Below are 19,818 nucleotides of genomic sequence, written 5' to 3'. Positions count from 1 at the left end.
AATTTGGCATTTATTATAATTTGAAATGATCTTCTTGACGGAAGATAATTAACTTGATTTTACTATGATTAAAAAATATAAAACTATCACAGGCAAGTGAATATAAAAAACTATCTAATTACTTATTGATTGAAAATTGATTAAATTGATTAAACTGAAATTATTGATTTCCATTTGGATTAAATTAAATGATGTTTGAAAAAAATAACCAGTTGAATTGAAATTAATTATTAAATTAAATGTGATTACATCAATGTCTCCAGTAATAATTAGATTGGATTTAAATTCTGTTTAATTGCAGGGTTTTTACTCGAGCAACCGATATGTACAACGGAATAGGGTTACAGACCCCTAGGGGATCTGGTACGAATGGGTACATCCAGAGCAACAAGTTCTTTGTCAAGCCCAAGATTAGCAAGGTTGCTGAAAACGCCCGTGGATATGAAGCTGATCAGGGTATCGCAGGTGTTACTAGGAAGCCTAACAAAGAGATCCTTGAGCATGACCGCAAACGTCAGATTCAGCTCAAGCTGGTGGTCCTCGAAGATAAACTTATTGATCAGGGTTACACTGATGCTGAAATTGCTGAGAAACTGGATGAGGCTCGGAAGAAATTGGAAGCGGAGGCGGCAAGTCAGGAAAGCGATGGACCTATACCGCTGTCAGTTGCTGAGAAAAAGTAATTTCTGTCTGATTATTAAGATCTACTTGATATTATGTTTTGGAAACCATTATCCTTTTGTTGCTATGTGATTATGAAGCATTGTTCGGATGCTTATTGGCCTCTTTATTCGTTGTTAAGATTTTATGCTTTTTTTATTCGTTACAACCCACCCTCCAACAAAAAAAAGAAAAAAGACACAGTTTGCATGATTGCATTCACATTTTAAAGTAGGGGTTCATGATAAATAGGTATGAATAACTTAATATTGTTATATTGCCTAATATATCATGTTCGGTGCTCTCAGCCATGACTTTTTTTTTTTTTTCGGCCGCCAGGTTTTCTGACACACAGACCCACCAAATTGCTGCTAGAAAGGAAAAGCAAATGGAAACTTTGAAAGCTGCTCTTGGCATAACTTCAGCTGAAGTTAATGAAATGGATATAGAAGAAATTGATGATGCACCACGACCTGGTCGGAAAAATGGTACTGATGGGAATGACAAGCATCCTCTGAAACATGAGCATGCTTTTTTGGATAGAGATTTCGCTCGGAAGAAGCAAATGATTGAAGGTCAAAAATTTGAAAATGATGGTAAGAAGGACATCAAAGACTCAAGGCGAATCAAAATGGGTGACAGTCGAATGAGAAAGCAGGAGGATGATTCGTCTGATTCAGATAGCAGCAGGGAAATGAAGAGTAGTAGGAGGCATCACAAAGGAAAGAGGGGGAGTGATGATGAATATGACTCTGATAGTGATTCTAAGAGAATGGCGAAGGCTTCAAAGAAGAAGATATCTAATCAGCACAAGAGAGGCAAGGGCAGGGAAAGTGATGATTCTGATTCTGTTTCTGAATCTGGTTCAGATTCTGACAGTAGTGATGATGCAAGAAAAAGAAAGGGCAAATAAAAAAAGCTCATAGGAGGCATGACTCAGATGATGATGATGTGTTGGAGGAGAGAGAGAAAGTGTACGTGGAAAACAGAAGCAGAGGAAAAGGTATGATTCTGATGATGACTCTGATACAGACGGGAAAAGAGAGGACAAAAATAAAAAGCTCATACGAGGCATGATTCAGATGATGATGATGATGATGTGTTGGAGGAGAAGAGAAAGTGTACATGGTAAACAGAAGCAGAGGAAAAGGTATGATTCTGATGATGACTTGGATACAGACTCTGCAAAGGAATCGTACTCTTCTACTGATGAAAGTGACAGTGATTCTGATAGCGGTTCTTCTGATAAGAGATACAAGAGTTCGAGAAAGAGAGAAACTGTTTCAAGAAAAAGTAGAGACAGTGAGGAGGCATATGAAAGAAGTTCTAATCCAAATGTTAAAGGATATGGTGTGGAAGAGAAAAAATTCAGATTTGATGCTGAAGATCTTGAAGGAAAAGGAAAAAATGGCCCAAATGCTGATGGCTTGAACTCATTGAGGAAATTGTACGGTAAGAAAGAGGAGAGAAGTTTTGTGGAGGGATCCAATAGTGCAAGTCAAGAAATGTTGAGAAGCAAGAGCAAGCTTGAAGATGATCGGAGAGAGAGAACATATGGGAGGGGGGATGGTGATGATCATGGAGAAAGGAAATTCAGAATGGATGATAATGATCGTGGGGAAAGGAAATACAGAAGGGATGAGTATGATCATGAAGAAAGAAAGCACCAGAGGGATGAGGATGATGTTAGAGAAAGGAGGCACAGAAAGGATGAGGATGATGGTGGAGAAAGAAAGCGTTGGAGGGATGATGATGATCGTGGAGAGAGGAATGGCAGAAAGGGGTAGAGATGGTCATGAAGAAAGGAAGCGCACAAGGGATGATGATGGTGATCGAGGAGAAAGAAAACACCAAAGGGATGAGGATGATCGTGAAGAAAGGGAAAGGAAGCGCAGAAGGGATAGGGATGAGGACGAACGTGAGAAAGGAAGCGCACAAGGGATAGGGATGAGGACGAACGTGAGGAAAGAGCGCACAAGGGATGATGAAGGTGATCGAGGAGAAAGAAAACACCGAAGAGATGAGGATGATCGTGAGGAAAGGAAGCGCAGAAGGGATGAGGATGATCGTGAGGAAAGGAAGCGCCACAGGGATGATGTTGACCGTGAGGAAAGGAAGTACCGAAGGGATGAAACACATGATAGGGAAGATAGAGAACGGGGAAAACGAGGCTATGAGAGGGAGAGTTATAGAGATCACTCCAGGAGAGCCAGGTACTAAGATTCATGCATCAACGATATAGTAAGAGGCATGAAAGTGACGAACATGATGAAATACGGTTGAGGGATTAAAATAGTTCGTTGTGCTGCTTTAATCTTGAAAGCGCTGGGTAGAGGCAAACGAGTAGATGTAAACACCCCCCCCCCAAAAAAAATCCCCATCGCTTTCAACGACCTCTGGCCAACGTTTGTTTCTATGTTTTTTCTGGATAAGTGGAACTCGTACTTCAATTATGGTATTTGTATTAGCAAGCTCGAGCAAGTTTTTGCTTGAAACTGGGGGTCATGTATGTCAAGAAGAGCGTCCTTAGAGGGCGAGGTTGAAAGGTCTATGATGAACCTTGCCGAATTACTGTACTTCAATGTTCAACACGTCTCGCGCTCAAATCCATCCAACACCTTGTCTGACTGATTTTGCAATCATGCTATATAATTCAACTCTGCCATTCCGCTCCTGTCAGTTGGCTAACTTGAGCTGTTAGAATGTATTTGTTGTAAAATACCGACAGAGGGTGTAACTTAAAAAAAAAAAAAAACGTAAGTAGGGGCCATGGGAGAGGTGGGGGGCTTGTCCTCCTTGGGGTCAAGTAGGAATGACGTGTAAACTATTAAATTTTAAAGGACTCGACTATGTAGGAAGAAATAATTTTGCTTTATAAGATATTTCATGGGCAATCCAAGTTCAACAGTATACAGTCAGGAATTCAGAACACTAGAGGTTAATCACCAAAATTCCAAAATTGCCTTCACTTGCAAGTGATGCGTGCAATGCAACCTATGCATCACAACTGAGAGTTTCAAGGCGACATATCTCAGTTCTGTTGAGGTCACAAAACCAACTCAAGGAAAGCAACAGCAAAGTTGTTCTCCTTTATGGCTACAAAAGAGGTAAGACGTTAGGCATCTAAAACCAACAGTCCTTTTCTATTCATAAAGAAAGATGTATCTTTCAACCAACTCTCTCTTCCAAACTTGGTTTTTTGGATACTTCCTCAATCTCAAGGCTAGCATTTACTGGACTGTTGTTTGTGATTATACCGTCACCTGGAGAAGCACTAGCAGTTTGAGCCACCTCGTCTGCTTTTGGATGCCCCATATTTTGGGAACTCAAACCAGATATGCGCTCATCCAATTCCTTTGGTTTGTTCAGGGCATGGCAGTGCCGGCAATAGTAAGTAATATACGGGAAATCTGCCTTCTGAACAAGACCTGTAGAGAAATAAGGAGTTTATTCACACTTTTCCTGCCACCGTATTCATCAATACACATTGATCTACATCAAATAACAAGCATAACAGCATTGATTCACCAAAATAATATTGATACTAGATAAGCTAAAAATATCCAATCCAATCCACTCACCATTATGTATATGGCAGTTAGCACATATGAGTGCATAGGACTGCCTCGGATCCTCACCCACAAGCAATGCTACAATTCGAGCAATCCACCCCCCGTCATGTGTGGTTGAACTTTGAGGTTGGTGACGTCCAACAATTGTTTCAAGCTGATTATGCATAGAAATAAGTGATTGATCAGTACTTACTGAACCGACAAATTGTTGATTAGAATTCGACTTTTCCTGCCACCGTATTCATCAATACACATTGATCTACATCAAATAACAGCATAACAGCATTGATTCACCAAAATAATATTGATACTAGATAAGCTAAAAATATCCAATCCAATCCACTCACCATTATGTATATGGCAGTTAGCACATATGAGTGCATAGGACTGCCTCGGATCCTCACCCACAAGCAATGCTACAATTCGAGCAATCCACCCCCCGTCATGTGTGGTTGAACTTTGAGGTTGGTGACGTCCAACAATTGTTTCAAGCTGATTATGCATAGAAATAAGTGATTGATCAGTACTTACTGAACCGACAAATTGTTGATTAGAATTCGTAGGTGTAGTTGTCCCAGGACTAGTGGATCTAGAAAATGACATAGAAAAACCATTACTTCAATCAGAAATTGGCAACATATAGTTTCTCCCATTTTCATGCTAATCAGACATAAGACCCCTTTCCCAAGGATTGATTCTTCCAACGAGAAAACAGAAAACGATGGACCAAGAAGTCATGAGCGAACAAATCTCAGCCTAATTAAAATTAGAAGCTGTCCTCCAACTCCAGTAAGTGAGTTTGAAAAATTAAACAACACAATGTGTCCTTTGGCTTATGGCTTTGAATTTCTCACCATGGACAGATGAATATATTCCAAAGATAGTTTTCTGCACCAAAGATAATAAAATATAATAAAGCACAAAAGGATTACAGATAACAGCTACATAACAAGAGTTGCAACAGACGATCACCTGAATGAGCTGTTGAGTAATGTAATAATGTGTCTTCTCTTTGAGCTCATCAATTTTTGCTTGCCTTTCAGCTCGAAGTCTTTCAAGAATCTTCTGGTCCCTTCTATCAACTGTAAACACAAATCACACTTAAAAATCTGAACTAAAGAGTTCTGTTTGCCTATATACATATTAAACAACATCTTGTCGAATCTCATCATTATATTGGAATCAAGTGATAATCATCAGAGTTGTGAAACATAGCTTTTGCTGAACTTATGAACAAATGTACTGAGTTCCTTAACCAGCTGTTAATATCAAACTCTCTTCAAGCATTTTTCTCCTCTCTAAATATTTGTTGAGAACTTGTGAAACTCTTTTTTTTTATTTGCCAACAGTGAAACATAAATGAATATAATAGTACGCTACAATCAATAATTTATTCATGGCTAAATATTAGTATTGCAACTACAGCAGAGCTTCCAATTCCATGGCACGGAGAAATTTCTCACTAAGAAGCAATCCTCGCACTGGATACAAAACTACTCCTCCGTCCTCCTAATTATAAGACCCAATTACCTTATTTGAGGAGATTAAGGAAGTATTAAGTTGGTTATTTATAATAAATAAGTGTTGTCATTCCTAAAATATCCTTGCTAATTAAGTATATTGGCTAAAACTATCATTATTAGAAGGATTATCTTGGAAAAAAATGCATAAATATAAGAGACAAAATGGATTGGGTCTTATAATTAGGACCAAATAAAATCAAATGGGTCTTATAAAAGGACCGGAGGAGTATATACTTTTTTTCCTTTACAAATCACTGAGAAGTTATTGAAGGCATTTCCTCAAGTTGAGATGTCAATCTCCAATTATAGGCTTTTGCTAGCTTTTGAAGCTTTTCTAGCATAATGTTGAATGGAAACCAGAATATTTCAGCAACTCAAAATTGTTCTGTTGACTTGTTTGCCAGATTCAGATTTAGGAACACAAATATATTCAATCATACTAGAAAACGAAGAACATACATCTGGAACTTGTGTTTTCTAACAAAATACACCAGCTCCGACGTACATATTATAATTTAATTGTAAACTTCGGTACTCACACATCCTTGCAAAGCTGATAAATGTTGAATAGGCAGCGGTTGATACGGCAGGCAAAAGAAACATAGGCAAAATCCGGATTGCTCTCATCTTCCAATTGATATCTTTTGATCTCGTCATCATCATAGCATATATTACAGCAATGACCTGAAAATTCAAATCAAGCAAAATCCAGAAATTCCTTCTTTGAATATGACCCAAGAAGGCCGCGGGGGAAAATAGAACTCACAGTAGAATAATATTAAATTCCAAGGCTAATGTAAGCTTCAAATCCTATGATATTCTTAGTAGCTTTAGTAACAGTGAAAGCTTCTCTCCAGAACGCAATAAAATTCCACAAATGGTGGATAAAGCAAAAAAAAAAAACCCGAATTGTATGACAATTTTTCAGCGAAAGTTAAGACATAGAAAGGCAAGCACTATTGCTTCTCACTTATCATCTATAGCACATTACAAACAACTAAATAAAACACACCTCAAATATAACAGAAAATAAGATGAGGTGCCGGGTTGTTCGCCTCCAAGATCGAGATCTCCTACTCATCCTAGCCAGAACAACAGCTTCTTCTTTAGAAATGTATTCTAGTTTCTTTTCAAAATCATCCCCATGTGTTCTAAATATTGCATTCCAAATTCTGGAAAAAAGTCCCTTGCGCTTCTTTCTATTCCCAGTGGCAGTAGAAATGGTCTCTTTCTTTTCATCTTTTCCAACTCCTGTGTCATCAGCCATCTTTTTGACTTCCTAGAACGCGTGTAAATCATCACAGATCAGATCACTAGATCAGTAGTCATTATTATAGCATGAAAACAAAAGCGAAAAAGACGCCGCTCTTGGTCTACTTAATCAGGGCACGTGTCAAGCCAGTCCGCAAATTTCAATTAAATGGGGGGAAATGTACTAAGAACAATTATCGATACTACGATATCCATTTAGTCAATCTTACTTAAGCTGTATATCTACAAGTTCCTCACTTCCTCCCTCAGCCAATCGCTCAGAGAAACTAAAACGATCGGCTGCAAAGACCACTACCTTAGTCGAAAGCTGCCGGTTAAAGACCACAGTAAAAGCTCAAGATTAAAAGCATTTGGGTTCCCCATCGCAAGTATTACACAATAATTTGATGCGTTTATCAAAAAATTTCTCCCATTCATCAAGGCATCAAGCAAAAAATCTAAAGGGAAGAACCTTTAAAAAGATGGTGCCGAATAAGAAGAAAGTATCAGATCGAGGAGACAAACCTGAGGGAAGAAAAAGGGCGATGGTGGGCGCGAAATGCTTCGATTTCACTACTCCTGTAGTGAACTGAGAAGGTAATGAAGTTGATGATGGAGCGAAATGCGTGTTAGCGGGTGTGTGTATGGTGGGGTGGGAAGGAAAGACGGGAAAGAAACTTCGAAATTAAGAAATGGGGCCCCCCCCGTTCGGGATTTCCACTTTGCAGACACGAAAACACGCAATTCCAAGTTTGAAATTAACGCCCCCAACTCAGCGGACAGCTCAGTGCTCCGTGCCTCTTCATCGACCTGCCATTAGTGCACTTGTCGTCAGACTACCAAAACCCTCCCACCGCGCCGCATTCATGGTCAATGCTCCCCCGCTCTGGGTACATGAGAAGGAAGATATTTTTTTTTAGCGTTAGATAAATTTTTTATATGAATATATAATTTTATTTATTATTTATTATTATATTATTTTATTTATATAAGAAATAATATATATTAAATAGAGATAAAGTTAAAAAGTTATTAAATTTTAAATGACTTAATAAAACATTGTTGAAAGTAATTTATAAAATAGAATTAGAAGTATATTATTTTTCTTATTAAAATTGATTTCATTTTTTTACCGGAAGAATTTTTGTCCCTAAAAATTATTGGTTTCAAATTTTAAAAACCAAAACTAGATATTAAATTTTATGCACGAAATATAGTATTAACTCTTTTAAAATTATAGTCCCACAAAAAATCAAATTGTTGGAAAATTAAATTTAATCTTATAAACTAAAATTAAAAATGATGCCTAGGAATAATGATACATGGCCAAGGAATTGGGAGGTAATTAACTTATTAATGAAACTTATATACTAATACGCTTAGTGGATTTTATATACTCCTTCGGTCCTTAATATAAGACCCTTTTAACTAATTTGATTAGATTAAGGAAGTTAGATAAGTTATTAATTATAAGAAAAGTGACACATTTTCCTAAATACCATAATCATCTTTTTTAATACCCCATCTCCCTCTTCTATTTGATTATGGTTAATGGAGTATATAGGGGTAATTTAGGAAAATTGATAAATATAAGAAATTGGTCTTATATTTAAGACTAAAACCAACTCAAAAATTGAGTCTTATTTAAGGACCGGAGGAGTATCATTTTTCCTAATATTTATGTTGCATTTTGATTTGATGTTGATGATGATATTTATATTTTTTTACCACTGAATTATTGGTTAGATTTTAGATATTTGAAGAATCAGTACGAAGTGTGAATAAATTAAATTAAAGCGAGGTTTATGGGACCTTGTCTTGTGAGTTCCGAGGCCCACAAAATCTTTCCTTGGCGCGGAAAGGAGGGATTTTTCGAAAGAGATTCGACTTGTTTCCAGAACGTTCTCCTCCAGCTAAGAAAACCACCGCATGCCCCATCGGCGCCTTCCTCGGTAAGATGATTTGTTAGCTTCTGGACGTTCTTGTCTCTGCCAAGTGATAATGATGACTGTTTCTGATTAGTCTTGATTTCCGGAAAACTGAGGGTGATTCCTCTTTGAACGACGATTTTGAGAGCTCTGCGGTTAGATTTTGCGACAGCCACGTTGCGGTAGGATCCGGCTGGACAGATGTCCGGCTTACGATAACGTCGTCGTTGGGAAATTGAAGCTGAAGGGTAAAGCATTGGATGTCAAGGCCGGTGGAATTAAGAAGAAGAAGAAGCGCGATAGAGTCACTGTCAGTTATCTGTGATGAATCAAGGTGACCATAATACCTCCTTCTGAATTTCTCAATTCAGATGCCATTGAATTGAAATTGAATATAAAGCTTGAGCGGGCTCAAATAAATCCTGGTTTGGATCTTTCTTTTTTTTTTTTTATTTTTTGTTCATTTTTTCAACACATTGTGCATTGTTAAAAATGGTGGAAGAGTTGTGTTTCTGTGTTTTTCTAATATTTCATTAGTTTGTGTTGGTTGGTGAGGGTGTTAGATGTTCTGTTTTCACGAGTAGATGTGAGTGTTAGATTCTTAATGCTGATGTTCGAGACTTCCAGTTCACTAAGAAAAGATTATATTGTTTTTGCTCTTAAAGTTTTGTGTGGTTGTTTTAGGTCTGTTGTGTCACTTTTTCACAGGAAGTTGTTGAATCTAGGAATTTTCTTAGCCCAGTGACACTATTGATGTTGCAATTTATCGAAAAATGAATGTATTTTGATGTTATCTTGAGGCTTCTGTTTTTTGACATGGATTTTGTGGGGTTGCTTCGTTTCAATAGGATAACATTTTTTGGTATTGTCTGGGGAAGGAAGCAATACGATGATTGTCTCCATTACCCTTTAGAAGAGGGTTGAGGTTATTAGCAAATCAACGTTGCCAGATATCTTAAGGCATTTGAAGTTGTAGGGCATTTGTCCATTGATTTGCAGCATTATCGTACAAGGCTGGAATACTTTTGAGTCGAACAAATTTGTTTTCTTTCGCATTTTAAATCAACAGACATTTGGTCCAGGGGAGAAAATTTTACCAGTGAACTAAACATAAATATGAAAGATTTCATCTCAATGGCTAAGAAAGGTGCAGATAGTTTCCAATTTTTTATTCATCGTGATGGGCTTTTATTATATACCAATTTTATCTTTAGCGTGTGAGAGATATTTATTTTGTGTGTGGTGTTTGTTTAAACCTATGAAGTAGGGAATTTAAGGTCACTTCTGCTGCTCTGCTGATGATTGGGGACCGATAGATTATGGACTTGATATGGGTTGTTCTTTTGGTATTGGCTTTTGTAGCTACGCTTTCCAATTTAGTTTTAGGGGTGTACTTTGGAGTTGAGTCATCATAACTAGAGATATCTGTTGATTTAATCTTGTAAAATTGGACAACAAAATAGATATGTTGCAACTACTATTCTTTGGTTAGTTTTGATATAATTTCTTCTGGTGTCTGATGCTATCTTCTTTCCATTGTTGCAGCTGCTGTCACTTCCAGACTCCATAATTTTTTAAAGTTTTTATAACAAATAATTCAATATTAAATTCGTCATTATGATCTTAGCAAATAATTTAGAGTCGTAACTCTTCCAGAAGCTGCATCTCTGTGAGCCTTATACTGCGGCTTCAATTACTGAATCCACGATCCAAACAGTTCTGTTGCGAGAAAACGAAATGTGACAACGATGGATTGCTCTGTAGAATATTTGACCTCAGCTCATCACGTTCTAAGTCAGTCACCTTCTACATGAATTTTTGATTGCCCTGGTTTAACAATATCTTCTGTTAATGTTATTTTCTTCACTTTGGAGGCTGTTAGGAGGTGGCAATACTTTATCAACGGGTTTAAATGAAGTTGGCATGAACGAGGCTGATAAAGATGGAAGCAACGATCAAGGTGCTACATATGGTGATATTCTAACGCCAGCTGAGAAACGATTTCTCCAGCAGACTGAAAATTAGAGCTACAGAGGCTGGTAAAATGGCAAGCAAGTCTCATCGTGATCGGATCCAGGAATTCAATCGGTATCTGGCCAATTTAAGTGAGCACTACGATATTCCCAAGTGGGGCCTGGCTAGCCCGCTCATAGTCTGCCATCTCATTCAATTTTATTTGTATTACTCAGTTAAACTGATGCAATCTGGATTTAAAGTCTAATTGAACTTGAAGTGTGTGTTGGATGTAGCTCCGAGCTGAATTGGACTGAAAAAGACGTTGTGCAATAGTATGAGCAACGTTTTAATGGCTAAATATCTTTTGTTTTATTGATTGATGGTACGCTAACAGCACATCAAGGTTTAATTTGAACTCGGTAAATCTGTACGATTGCTTGTGTCAAAAGCGAAGGGAATCTATTTTCCTTTCTGAAGATCAGAGAGAAAGACCTGATCCCCAGAACCATTCTTGTTGCATTTTATCCGCCTCTCAGCGGGAAACACGCGGCACGATGCCTTATTTGATCTGGATAAGACTTCATGGATGGAGGTCCCTGTGTCGCATGATTGTCAACTGAAATGGAAAAGCAAATTTATCATTCTTTTGTTATGGTTAATTAATAATTTTTTTAAAAAAATTCAGGTAAAAGTATAAATATCATTTTTCATCATTCATGCCATTTTATCCATCGTAAAGTATTTCACCCTCGGCATGACATTTATTTAAAATGTATTTTTTCTTTTTTATATTTTTTTTCCAACCGCTTAAAGTTACTACTATTCTGTAGTCACCGACTCACTGTTACACAATATGTTGTCTGTGAGATTAATTTTAAAAAAAAAAAGAGGACAGGGGACCATGCTCTCCTCTGTGCTGGATATTATAATGTTATCTTTCTCTTCTAATTATAAAACTAGTTGATTAATTTGTGGAGAGTAAAGAAAAAGTTAAGTTAGTTATTCGTATAAATATGTATTGTCTTTCTTAAAATATCCTTGTTACTTAAGTGTATTAGTTATAACTACCATTGTTAGGAAGACTATCTTTAAAAAATGCATAAATATAAAGACAAAGTGAATTAAGATCTTATATTTATGATCAAAATAAAAGTCAAACAAGACTGGACAGTATATACCGGGGCAATGTTGTCGTGTGACGTGGCGAAAGCACCAAATTTTGCTCCCCCGTCTTCGCTTCTTTTGGCAAACTTGAGTCAGTGTATGAGCGACCAGGGACACAACCACAATTCTTTTCAAAAACTATTATCGAACATACTTTCTGGATCTTCATCCATTGTGGTTTCCTTCATTTCGCAGATTTCTGGATCTCTGCATTGCGTCAGAGGTATCGATAATTCTGAACGTTGTTAAGATTTGGATTTTGGTCGTCCATTATTTTTGATCATGAATCAATTGTGCTTGCCAAATGCCACACATGTACGTGTGTTCAGTAATGATGATGAGTTGTAGGTCGTCTGTGTCATTTTGTTTGTTCATAGATCTTCATCGCTCTGTTAATTTAGACGTCATATCCCGTCTAAAACATGCTCTGAGTTTCAAATAATACTAACGTACCTCATTGCAATAGCAATATCCTGGATAAAATGTCGCGTCTGGAATATCGGACAAGCGCGGTAATTGATAAATCTTGAAATCACGGTTTATTACTTATGAACTGATGAATTTGTGAGCCACTCTTCCTTTCATCTTTTTGGGAATTGTTAGAAAAAATTATTAATGGCCTTTTCCTGTCTTTTTTCCTCTTGGGAACAATGGCACCAGGTCGGTGTTGAATATGATAGCCGAGAAATGTTTGATCAAGTTGCCGAGGTATCTTCAACTTGCATGAAGAAAGTAAATGCATGGCTGTAAGGTGTAAGAAAGCTTCTCAATTCTGATCATGGTGGGAGCAAGAAAGCGGTTACTATTAAGGAGGCATTCTAAGGAAATAGTAGCAACTTGTATATTGATCATATTCCTTGTTGTTATCCATACTTATATCTCCAACGATCAGCCTCCGAATGCCTTTCCGCAAATAACTGATTATGAGATTGAATCTCGCGTTGTTAATGAGGAAATTCTCAAGATCTCGCCGATTGAAACCAAGAACCCCAAAGTTGCCTTTTTGTTTATGACCCCAGGTCCATTGCCTTTTGAGAAGCTCTGGCACACATTCTTTGAAGTATGGCATTCTTATTCCATGAACGTTTCTTTCTCTTCTACTTTCATGAGTATCAATTCTCTCTTTCATTTTCTCACTTTTGACTCATTTTATTTGTACTATTTTTATGGTAATAGCTATACCATGGGGTTTTTCAGAGTAGTCTTAAGCTTATGCATATAATGCTACAGCAGAGTTTTTTGTGAGGATTGAATTTGAGTCATCTTATATCATGTCGTTCTTCTTGGATTTTGGAATAGACTGTAAGTGAGCTACATATGGATGGAGAAGTAAAAGCTGTCTTGTGCTATAATATGTGTGTGAAGCTGGGTGTCCTCTTCAAAAAAGGGGATGTACCTAGGGGAAAGACCGATATCCCAGAATTAACTAGAGTCTTGAAGCATTATGATTCTTGTGGCACTAAGTCACTCACTGCTTAATCCTGATCGTATAACCTGGAGCTTTGCTAGAAATTTGTGATCACTTATGACCGGTGCATAGAATCTGATTTTGCAACTCCTTTCATTTGAATGCTATATAGTTATGTTTAAGTCCTACTTATTTGAATTCTAGTAACAACAAACCGCAGGGTCATGAAGGCAAATTCTCTGTTTATGTGCACTCATCAAAAGAAAAGCCAGTACATAAGAGCCGCTATTTTGTTGGTAGAGAAATTCATAGCAAACCGGTAATGAGATTTATGTGATTGTTTTTCGTTGGTTTTCAGATGTTAACACTGGATATCTCACATTTCACTTTATAAATTCGGGTATTGTTTGGAGAGCAAGAACTTACAAATGCTGGGGAAAACAACATGCAGATTGTCCTCTAATCTAATGATATATTTGTTTAGTATTTAATTTCATTATACTTAAGATGTGAATGGTTTATAACAAAGAAGGAAAGAATCTAAGTCTTGAAACCTGCTTCAAAATCCTAACAGGTAGGTTGGGGAACAATTACCACGGTTGAGGCAGAAAGGAGACTTTTGGCAAATGCACTCTTGGATCCTGATAACCAACATTTTGTTTTGCTGTCTGACAGGTTTTTAGTTATCTGGTTGTTTTTTTCGCTAACCCGTGCTTGTTTTAAGACTCAATCTGGTTAATTATATTTTGAAATTCTGTTTCAGTTGTATACCTGTGCGTAACTTTGAATTTGTGTACAATTACTTCTTGTTAGCAAATGTCAGCTTTATTGAATGGTAAGACAATTGAAAGCAACTTCTATAGATTAACTGAAGTTATAGCAACTTCTTTACACTCTTAATCTGGCCCTAATCTTTCTCTATTTTTCTTCCCCATTTTCCCCCTGAAAAACAGTTTTGTGGACCCTGGTCCTCATGGAAATGGCAGGTACATAGAGCATATGTTGCCTGAAGTAGAGCTGAACGATTTCCGAAAGGGATCACAGGTATGATGTGTACCAAGATCGTAGAACATATTTGGATAGAGAGAAAAGGGCACTCAAAAGAAACCCTTTTTTTAACTGATATGCCGTTGTTTCTGTTGTCATGTTTGTGTTGCAGTGGTTTTCAATGAAACGGCAGCACGCTACAATGGTTATGGCTGACAGTCTTTACTTCACAAAGTTCAAGTTTCATTGCAGGGTACTATTTCTACGTACAAATAACTTGTTTGATGAGGCTTCTAGGAAGAATGAAAATTGGCAGCTTATCATACAAACATCCTATATTGTTCATTGTTTAAACCTTTTTTGGCAGCCAAAAATGAATGGACGAAACTGCTATGCTAGTGAGCATTATTTGCCAACATTCTTTAATGTCAGTGCACTAATCTCTTCTCATTGTTTTGCAACAACAAAAATCTAGTCTCCTTTCCAACTCATTTGGTTTGTCCTCAGAAGTTTGATCCAAATGGAATAGCAAACTGGTCAGTAACATACGTAGATTGGTCTGAGGGAAAATGGCATCCCAGATTGTTCAGGGTTCAGGATGTTACCTCTAAACTTCTGAATGCCATATCGGTATGTGACTTGAGCCTAGAAAAGCATATATATAGAGAGAAGGGGGAGAGATTCAGAAAGTTTACTTACATTTTAGATTCCGGTGTTTAAAATGTTACTCCCTTCCCTCTCTTCATCTATTTACCATGCTTGCTTAACGACGTTATCTCATTCACCGCAGTCAATTGATGAGAGTGTGCATTATACAAGTGATTCAAAGGTAGAAGTCTCAGTTCTTGATAGTGGGATAATGTTATGGGTATTTGTGGGAACAAGCAATATGATGATATTATCTGGTTTTCAATCTTTAACATGCCTTGCAGAGATCAGTGCTGATCACACCATGCATCTGGAATGGGTTGAAACGACCTTGCTATCTGTTTGCCAGAATTTTTTACCCTCGAACTCTGGACAGACTGATGCACCTTTTCTCCAATTTTACAACTTTCTGAATTGATAAGATTCTGCCTAAATCTCTGAACGAAGATATAGCTGCTGATTCCGTCTGAACCATTTTTTCACTTTCTGGTGGTTATTCGCATACGGAAAACTGAAGAAACAGAGATGAAAATTTTGTACATTGACAAGGAAGGAGGAGAAGTTTTGATCTTGCTGGATCTTACTCTTAGGTGACCGTAACGCATGGGCAAGTATCAGCAACCCCGCATCAAATGCTACTTTCTGAATGGCTCAGTATGTTGTTGTTAAAGGGGTTCATCAGATAAAAGCAGTTAAACACGGAATTTTATGCATATATAGAGGCTGATCATTGCAGTAACTTCCCTAGTGAGCTTGAATTGATGTGTTAGGATTTTTATATGTATTGAGATGAGATTTATGTAATCTATATTAAATGCTATTAAATATTTATACTTATAAACATTTAGTTTGGTGAAATAAAAAAGAATGACTAAACATTTTTCGAACAAAAAAAACAGCTATAGAGTAAATTTTTGGAACCCATATCCTACCGACACTTTTTAGTTTTTACACGGCATTACGGCAACAAGCAAAAGTCTTCTTTTTTTTTTTCCATGGGGGATGGCAAAAAAATCTCACCCATTTGGAAAGAATTCAATTCAAACGCATTACTGACATTCACAAAAAGTCAAATCCGTGATTTTGCGCTTTCACTTAACTACCTTAACCTTGACCAGACCACATGTTTAAACATGTCAAATTGAGAAATGTTTTTACGTTGGGCACGGTTAGTGGAGGGAGAGGCGGTTGGTTTAAGACTAAAAAGTGATTTGGAAAGCGTAATGGGATGATCCTTGGGATGAGGACGCCGTGTCTTAATTACGTGGACAAAATATTAAATAAATATAAATGACCCAAATAAATAAATGCGGCACACTGGTCTGAACCGAATCGGAAGGGTCCAAATTCATGTACGATCCGAGCTCGTGTGGTCCGTTCGATTTCCGTTTCCGGCGACAAGCAAAGGCCCCACCCTGTCAGTGACCCATCATCGACGGTCTAGATCGTTCATGAAATATCACACCACATCTCAACCCTCCGTTCAAATTCAGAATCGCGGTAAAAGGCGCTTTTTTAACTTCTCTCATTTCTGACTGCCTAGTCTGCCTCAGCGAGAGCATCTCGTATTTTCATGTTCCTGTATCAATCGAACCCACATCTTTCAGGACTAGAGCTCTTGTGATTTTTCATTTTCTCGTCGAAGAAGCATTAACTATATTTAGGGTTCTCTGCTATGGCTCCCAGAAAGACCAAGGGTAACCGAGAACAGTCTACTGTACCTAGTGCGACGACGTCCGTTAGGGTGACTCGTGCCTCCTCTAAGCGAGCCGCCCAAAATTCTTTTTCTGTCTCTGAGTTGCCGGAGAAGAAGCCCAAGAAAGCGAAACGAGCCGGCAAGGGAAAACCGAAGGAGGAGCCGAAGGAAGGCCGAAAAGAGAAAACCAAAGCTGGCGATGAGTCGAAGCAGACCATCGTGATTGAGCACTGGTATGCAATAAGTTTCGTTTTTGGCTGTTTGCCCTGTTTTGGGTTATTACTTTCTCGTTCCTTTTAAGCATGTTATCGCTTTTTGATTTATTATTTACTCTTTGGGTTCTGCTGAATGGCTTCCAAAGTGTTCTTTTATAAAATATAAAGATAAAGAGGAGCGTGAGGAGGGTTTATTGTTTATGAAATGTGAAGATTTTGATTCTGGGCATTCCTACTGATGCCGGCAATGCCAAAACTTGTTAGGAAGATGAGGAGAGGTGTCAATATTTAGTTACTTGAGTAATCTTGACTCAAGTATTCCTTTTTGGGCCGCATTATTGTGAACTTTTATAACTTGTTTCTGTTCCTCAGTTGGTGCTCATAAAGATGAAATCTTTTTTTCTTCGACTATCCGAAATAAGTCGATATTTGAAGCCCCATCATACGCTGGAATTTCAGTGAATCACCCAAAGGGCTTTGTTAACATGTTCAAAACAGATTTTCTTTTCTTGTGTTCTTGACCGTCTTGAGTCCTCCAATACATTCAATAAGATGAATCGACGAATTCCAAAGCATCTAGTAGCTGTCGGGTTTTTGTGAAATTTGAGTTTTTCCAGTTTCATTTGAAGTTAATATACTTGATTCTTGAAAACTGCTGATAATTAAGAATTTTCCTTTCACTAGTAAACAATGCAATTCATTCAAAACGAGAGCTAATCTGGTGAAAGAAGGTCTTGAGAAAAGTGTTCCTGGGATCACGGTGATATTGAACCCTGAAAAGGTACGCTGTGGTGACTGTTAGTTTTGCTGTTGTCTTTTTACTTCATTTGATGAAGCTGAATGCTTGATCATATTTTTATTCATATTGGATGGGAAATGAAAATGTGGGACATTAGTTATATATGGATGCTAGGCGATCTGCATGTTGGGGAGGAAAGTCGTTGGTATTTTTTGGTTCTTACTTGTGTAACTCTGTTTTCTCTGTGGTATATATAATGTTTTTTGTTGAACTATGGGAATGATTATTAAGTATAATATGATTTGTTATTTGAATAGTCGTTCATTGTCGAGTTGTGATTGATTATTGATGATGCCTCTGATTTCTTGCTTTGAACAGCCAAGAAGAGGTTGCTTTGAAATACGGGAAGAAGGAGGTGAGATATTCATTAGCCTCTTGGTAAGTCCTTCTATAGTGTTATCAAACCCAAATAACTTGAATAATTGTTGCTACTTCTTTTATCTGATTGAACGGAGCTGCTATATTAGAAATTTGCTTTGTAGTCGTAGCATCAGATCAATAATTAGCTTATAAATGTCTCTTTCCCAATCAATGCTGAGGTGAAATTCCCTTTGGTTTTCTCATAGTAGATTGAGGCTAGATTTCTTTCTGGTGAATCAAGTATGTTGAAGGGATTTATAGAGTAGCATACCATTGATTATCAGGCTTAAATATTTGGTAAAGAATATGCTTTAAAGTCCACATTAAGAGGGATATTTAGAAGCTTGATAATAAAGTCAGATTTGTGGATATTTGAATTTTAGAAACTGGTTTGTGATCTTGGATGTAGGTTCATTCTAGAGGTGTCAAATCACTTTAGATTTAGATTTGTCCTGCGTGTGTTTCATCAATGGCTTTTGAAGAAAGTTATTTAATCGTAATTGGAATTTTTTGTAATATGAGGTTTCATCGGTTGATGGAAGGCTTGATTTTACTTTGTGGCAATTTATTGAATGCCATGAATGTATTGGTGGACGACAAGTGAAAATCGCCCCAAATAAAGTTGACTCGGCATTTCTTCGTTTTAGAAGCTCAGTGTGTCTCAACGTCATTTCTTCATTTCTTCTAAACCATCAAGTATTGCAAGAGTCTCTTGAATTTGGCAACCTATATTGCTAGTTAGATCTGATGAATGTGATCTAATAATACTATAATACTATCTCTGGTCCTTAATATAAGATCTTGTTTGATTTTTATTTTGGTCTTAAATATAAGACTAGAATCCACTTTATCGCTCATATTTATCTTTTTTTTTTTCAAGGTAATTCTTCTAATAATGGTAGTTTTAGTCAATATACTTGATTAATAAGGATATTTTAAAAAAGACAACACTTATTTATTATAAATAACTAACTTAACTTATTTCTTTAATTTCTTCAAATTAGTCAACTAGTTCTTATAAATAAGACCGGAGGTAGTATATCACATAACTATAACACCAAAGAAAGAATGTCTTTCAACTTTAATTCCTTATGCATTCAGTTGTATGTATATTCTTTTGCAAAGTAATTGTTGCTTTAGAGTTTAATTCTTGTGTTAAAATAATTACTACTTTAGACTCTGTATGAAAATAATAGTAACAGGGGGAGCTCGTGCTATAATATTTTTAACACAAGTGTTTTAGTCATCTATCTTAGATTTTGCCACGAGCTGTCAGTAATTTTAAGTTGTATAGTCATAAATATTACGATTATCTTGTATTTTGCAGGACATGAAGCGTCCGTTTACACCGATGAAGCAATTAGACATGGACAAGGTGATAGCAGATATCATTGACCAGATTAACAACAAATGACGACCTCTCCGACAATGGAGGGAGGAATTTCTGGTCCAAGTGGTCATGCCCAAATGTCCTAATGAAAGCATCATTTTAGTCGCACTTGTCGAATTGTATTGTATTTTTTAGATAGTGGTTTTTGGTTTGATAACTTTGTTAAGGATGACACATGATTTGGGTTGTCGGGAACGACTCTTTGCAAACCTGATTCAGGTTTTGTCGATCATATCCCACATGTATGTTGCCTGCCAACTC

The 19,818-nt window shown here is 37.1% G+C and overlaps 5 protein-coding genes across 5 annotated transcripts; 4 read left to right on the top strand and 1 right to left on the bottom strand.

The window, feature by feature from the left end:
- Positions 1–286: 286 nt before the first annotated feature.
- LOC114757459 (pre-mRNA-splicing factor cwc-21) lies at positions 287–3,209 on the top strand. Its single transcript, XM_028946519.1, has 3 exons — positions 287–679; positions 1,000–1,570; positions 1,611–3,209. Exons 1-3 carry the CDS (start codon positions 324–326, stop codon positions 2,445–2,447), a joined length of 1,764 nt encoding a protein of 587 aa, XP_028802352.1. The 5' UTR covers positions 287–323; the 3' UTR covers positions 2,448–3,209.
- A 276-nt stretch (positions 3,210–3,485) lies between these two features.
- On the bottom strand, positions 3,486–7,872 carry LOC114757458 (uncharacterized protein At2g24330). The gene is made up of 7 exons (XM_028946518.1): positions 7,532–7,872; positions 6,768–7,034; positions 6,295–6,439; positions 5,049–5,314; positions 4,910–4,929; positions 4,580–4,848; positions 3,486–4,088 (listed from the first exon to the last, which is right to left on the bottom strand). Exons 2-7 carry the CDS (start codon positions 7,020–7,022, stop codon positions 3,829–3,831), a joined length of 1,215 nt encoding a protein of 404 aa, XP_028802351.1. The 5' UTR covers positions 7,023–7,034; positions 7,532–7,872; the 3' UTR covers positions 3,486–3,828.
- Positions 7,873–8,874: 1,002 nt separating this feature from the next.
- On the top strand, positions 8,875–11,299 carry LOC114757449 (uncharacterized). The gene is made up of 3 exons (XM_028946511.1): positions 8,875–9,268; positions 10,591–10,728; positions 10,809–11,299. The coding sequence occupies exons 1-3, from the start codon at positions 9,195–9,197 to the stop codon at positions 10,957–10,959; spliced, it is 363 nt and encodes a 120-aa protein (XP_028802344.1). The 5' UTR covers positions 8,875–9,194; the 3' UTR covers positions 10,960–11,299.
- A 1,533-nt stretch (positions 11,300–12,832) lies between these two features.
- LOC114757457 (glycosyltransferase BC10-like) lies at positions 12,833–15,510 on the top strand. The gene is made up of 10 exons (XM_028946517.1): positions 12,833–13,114; positions 13,683–13,781; positions 14,037–14,137; positions 14,226–14,297; positions 14,416–14,506; positions 14,622–14,702; positions 14,817–14,876; positions 14,957–15,079; positions 15,240–15,278; positions 15,382–15,510. Exons 1-10 carry the CDS (start codon positions 12,833–12,835, stop codon positions 15,508–15,510), a joined length of 1,077 nt encoding a protein of 358 aa, XP_028802350.1.
- Positions 15,511–16,668: 1,158 nt separating this feature from the next.
- On the top strand, positions 16,669–19,815 carry LOC114757489 (uncharacterized). The gene is made up of 4 exons (XM_028946557.1): positions 16,669–17,026; positions 17,693–17,789; positions 18,126–18,185; positions 19,495–19,815. The coding sequence occupies exons 1-4, from the start codon at positions 16,773–16,775 to the stop codon at positions 19,579–19,581; spliced, it is 498 nt and encodes a 165-aa protein (XP_028802390.1). The 5' UTR covers positions 16,669–16,772; the 3' UTR covers positions 19,582–19,815.
- The last annotated feature ends 3 nt before the right edge of the window (positions 19,816–19,818 follow it).

This window comes from Neltuma alba, unplaced genomic scaffold (genome assembly GCF_004799145.2).
Source record: "Neltuma alba isolate B1F8T4 unplaced genomic scaffold, ASM479914v2 tig00010596_pilon, whole genome shotgun sequence".
NCBI classification, from domain to species: Eukaryota; Viridiplantae; Streptophyta; class Magnoliopsida; order Fabales; family Fabaceae; genus Neltuma; species Neltuma alba.
Note: the sequence above shows the minus strand (reverse complement) of the source record. Positions and strands in the feature narration are given on the sequence as shown.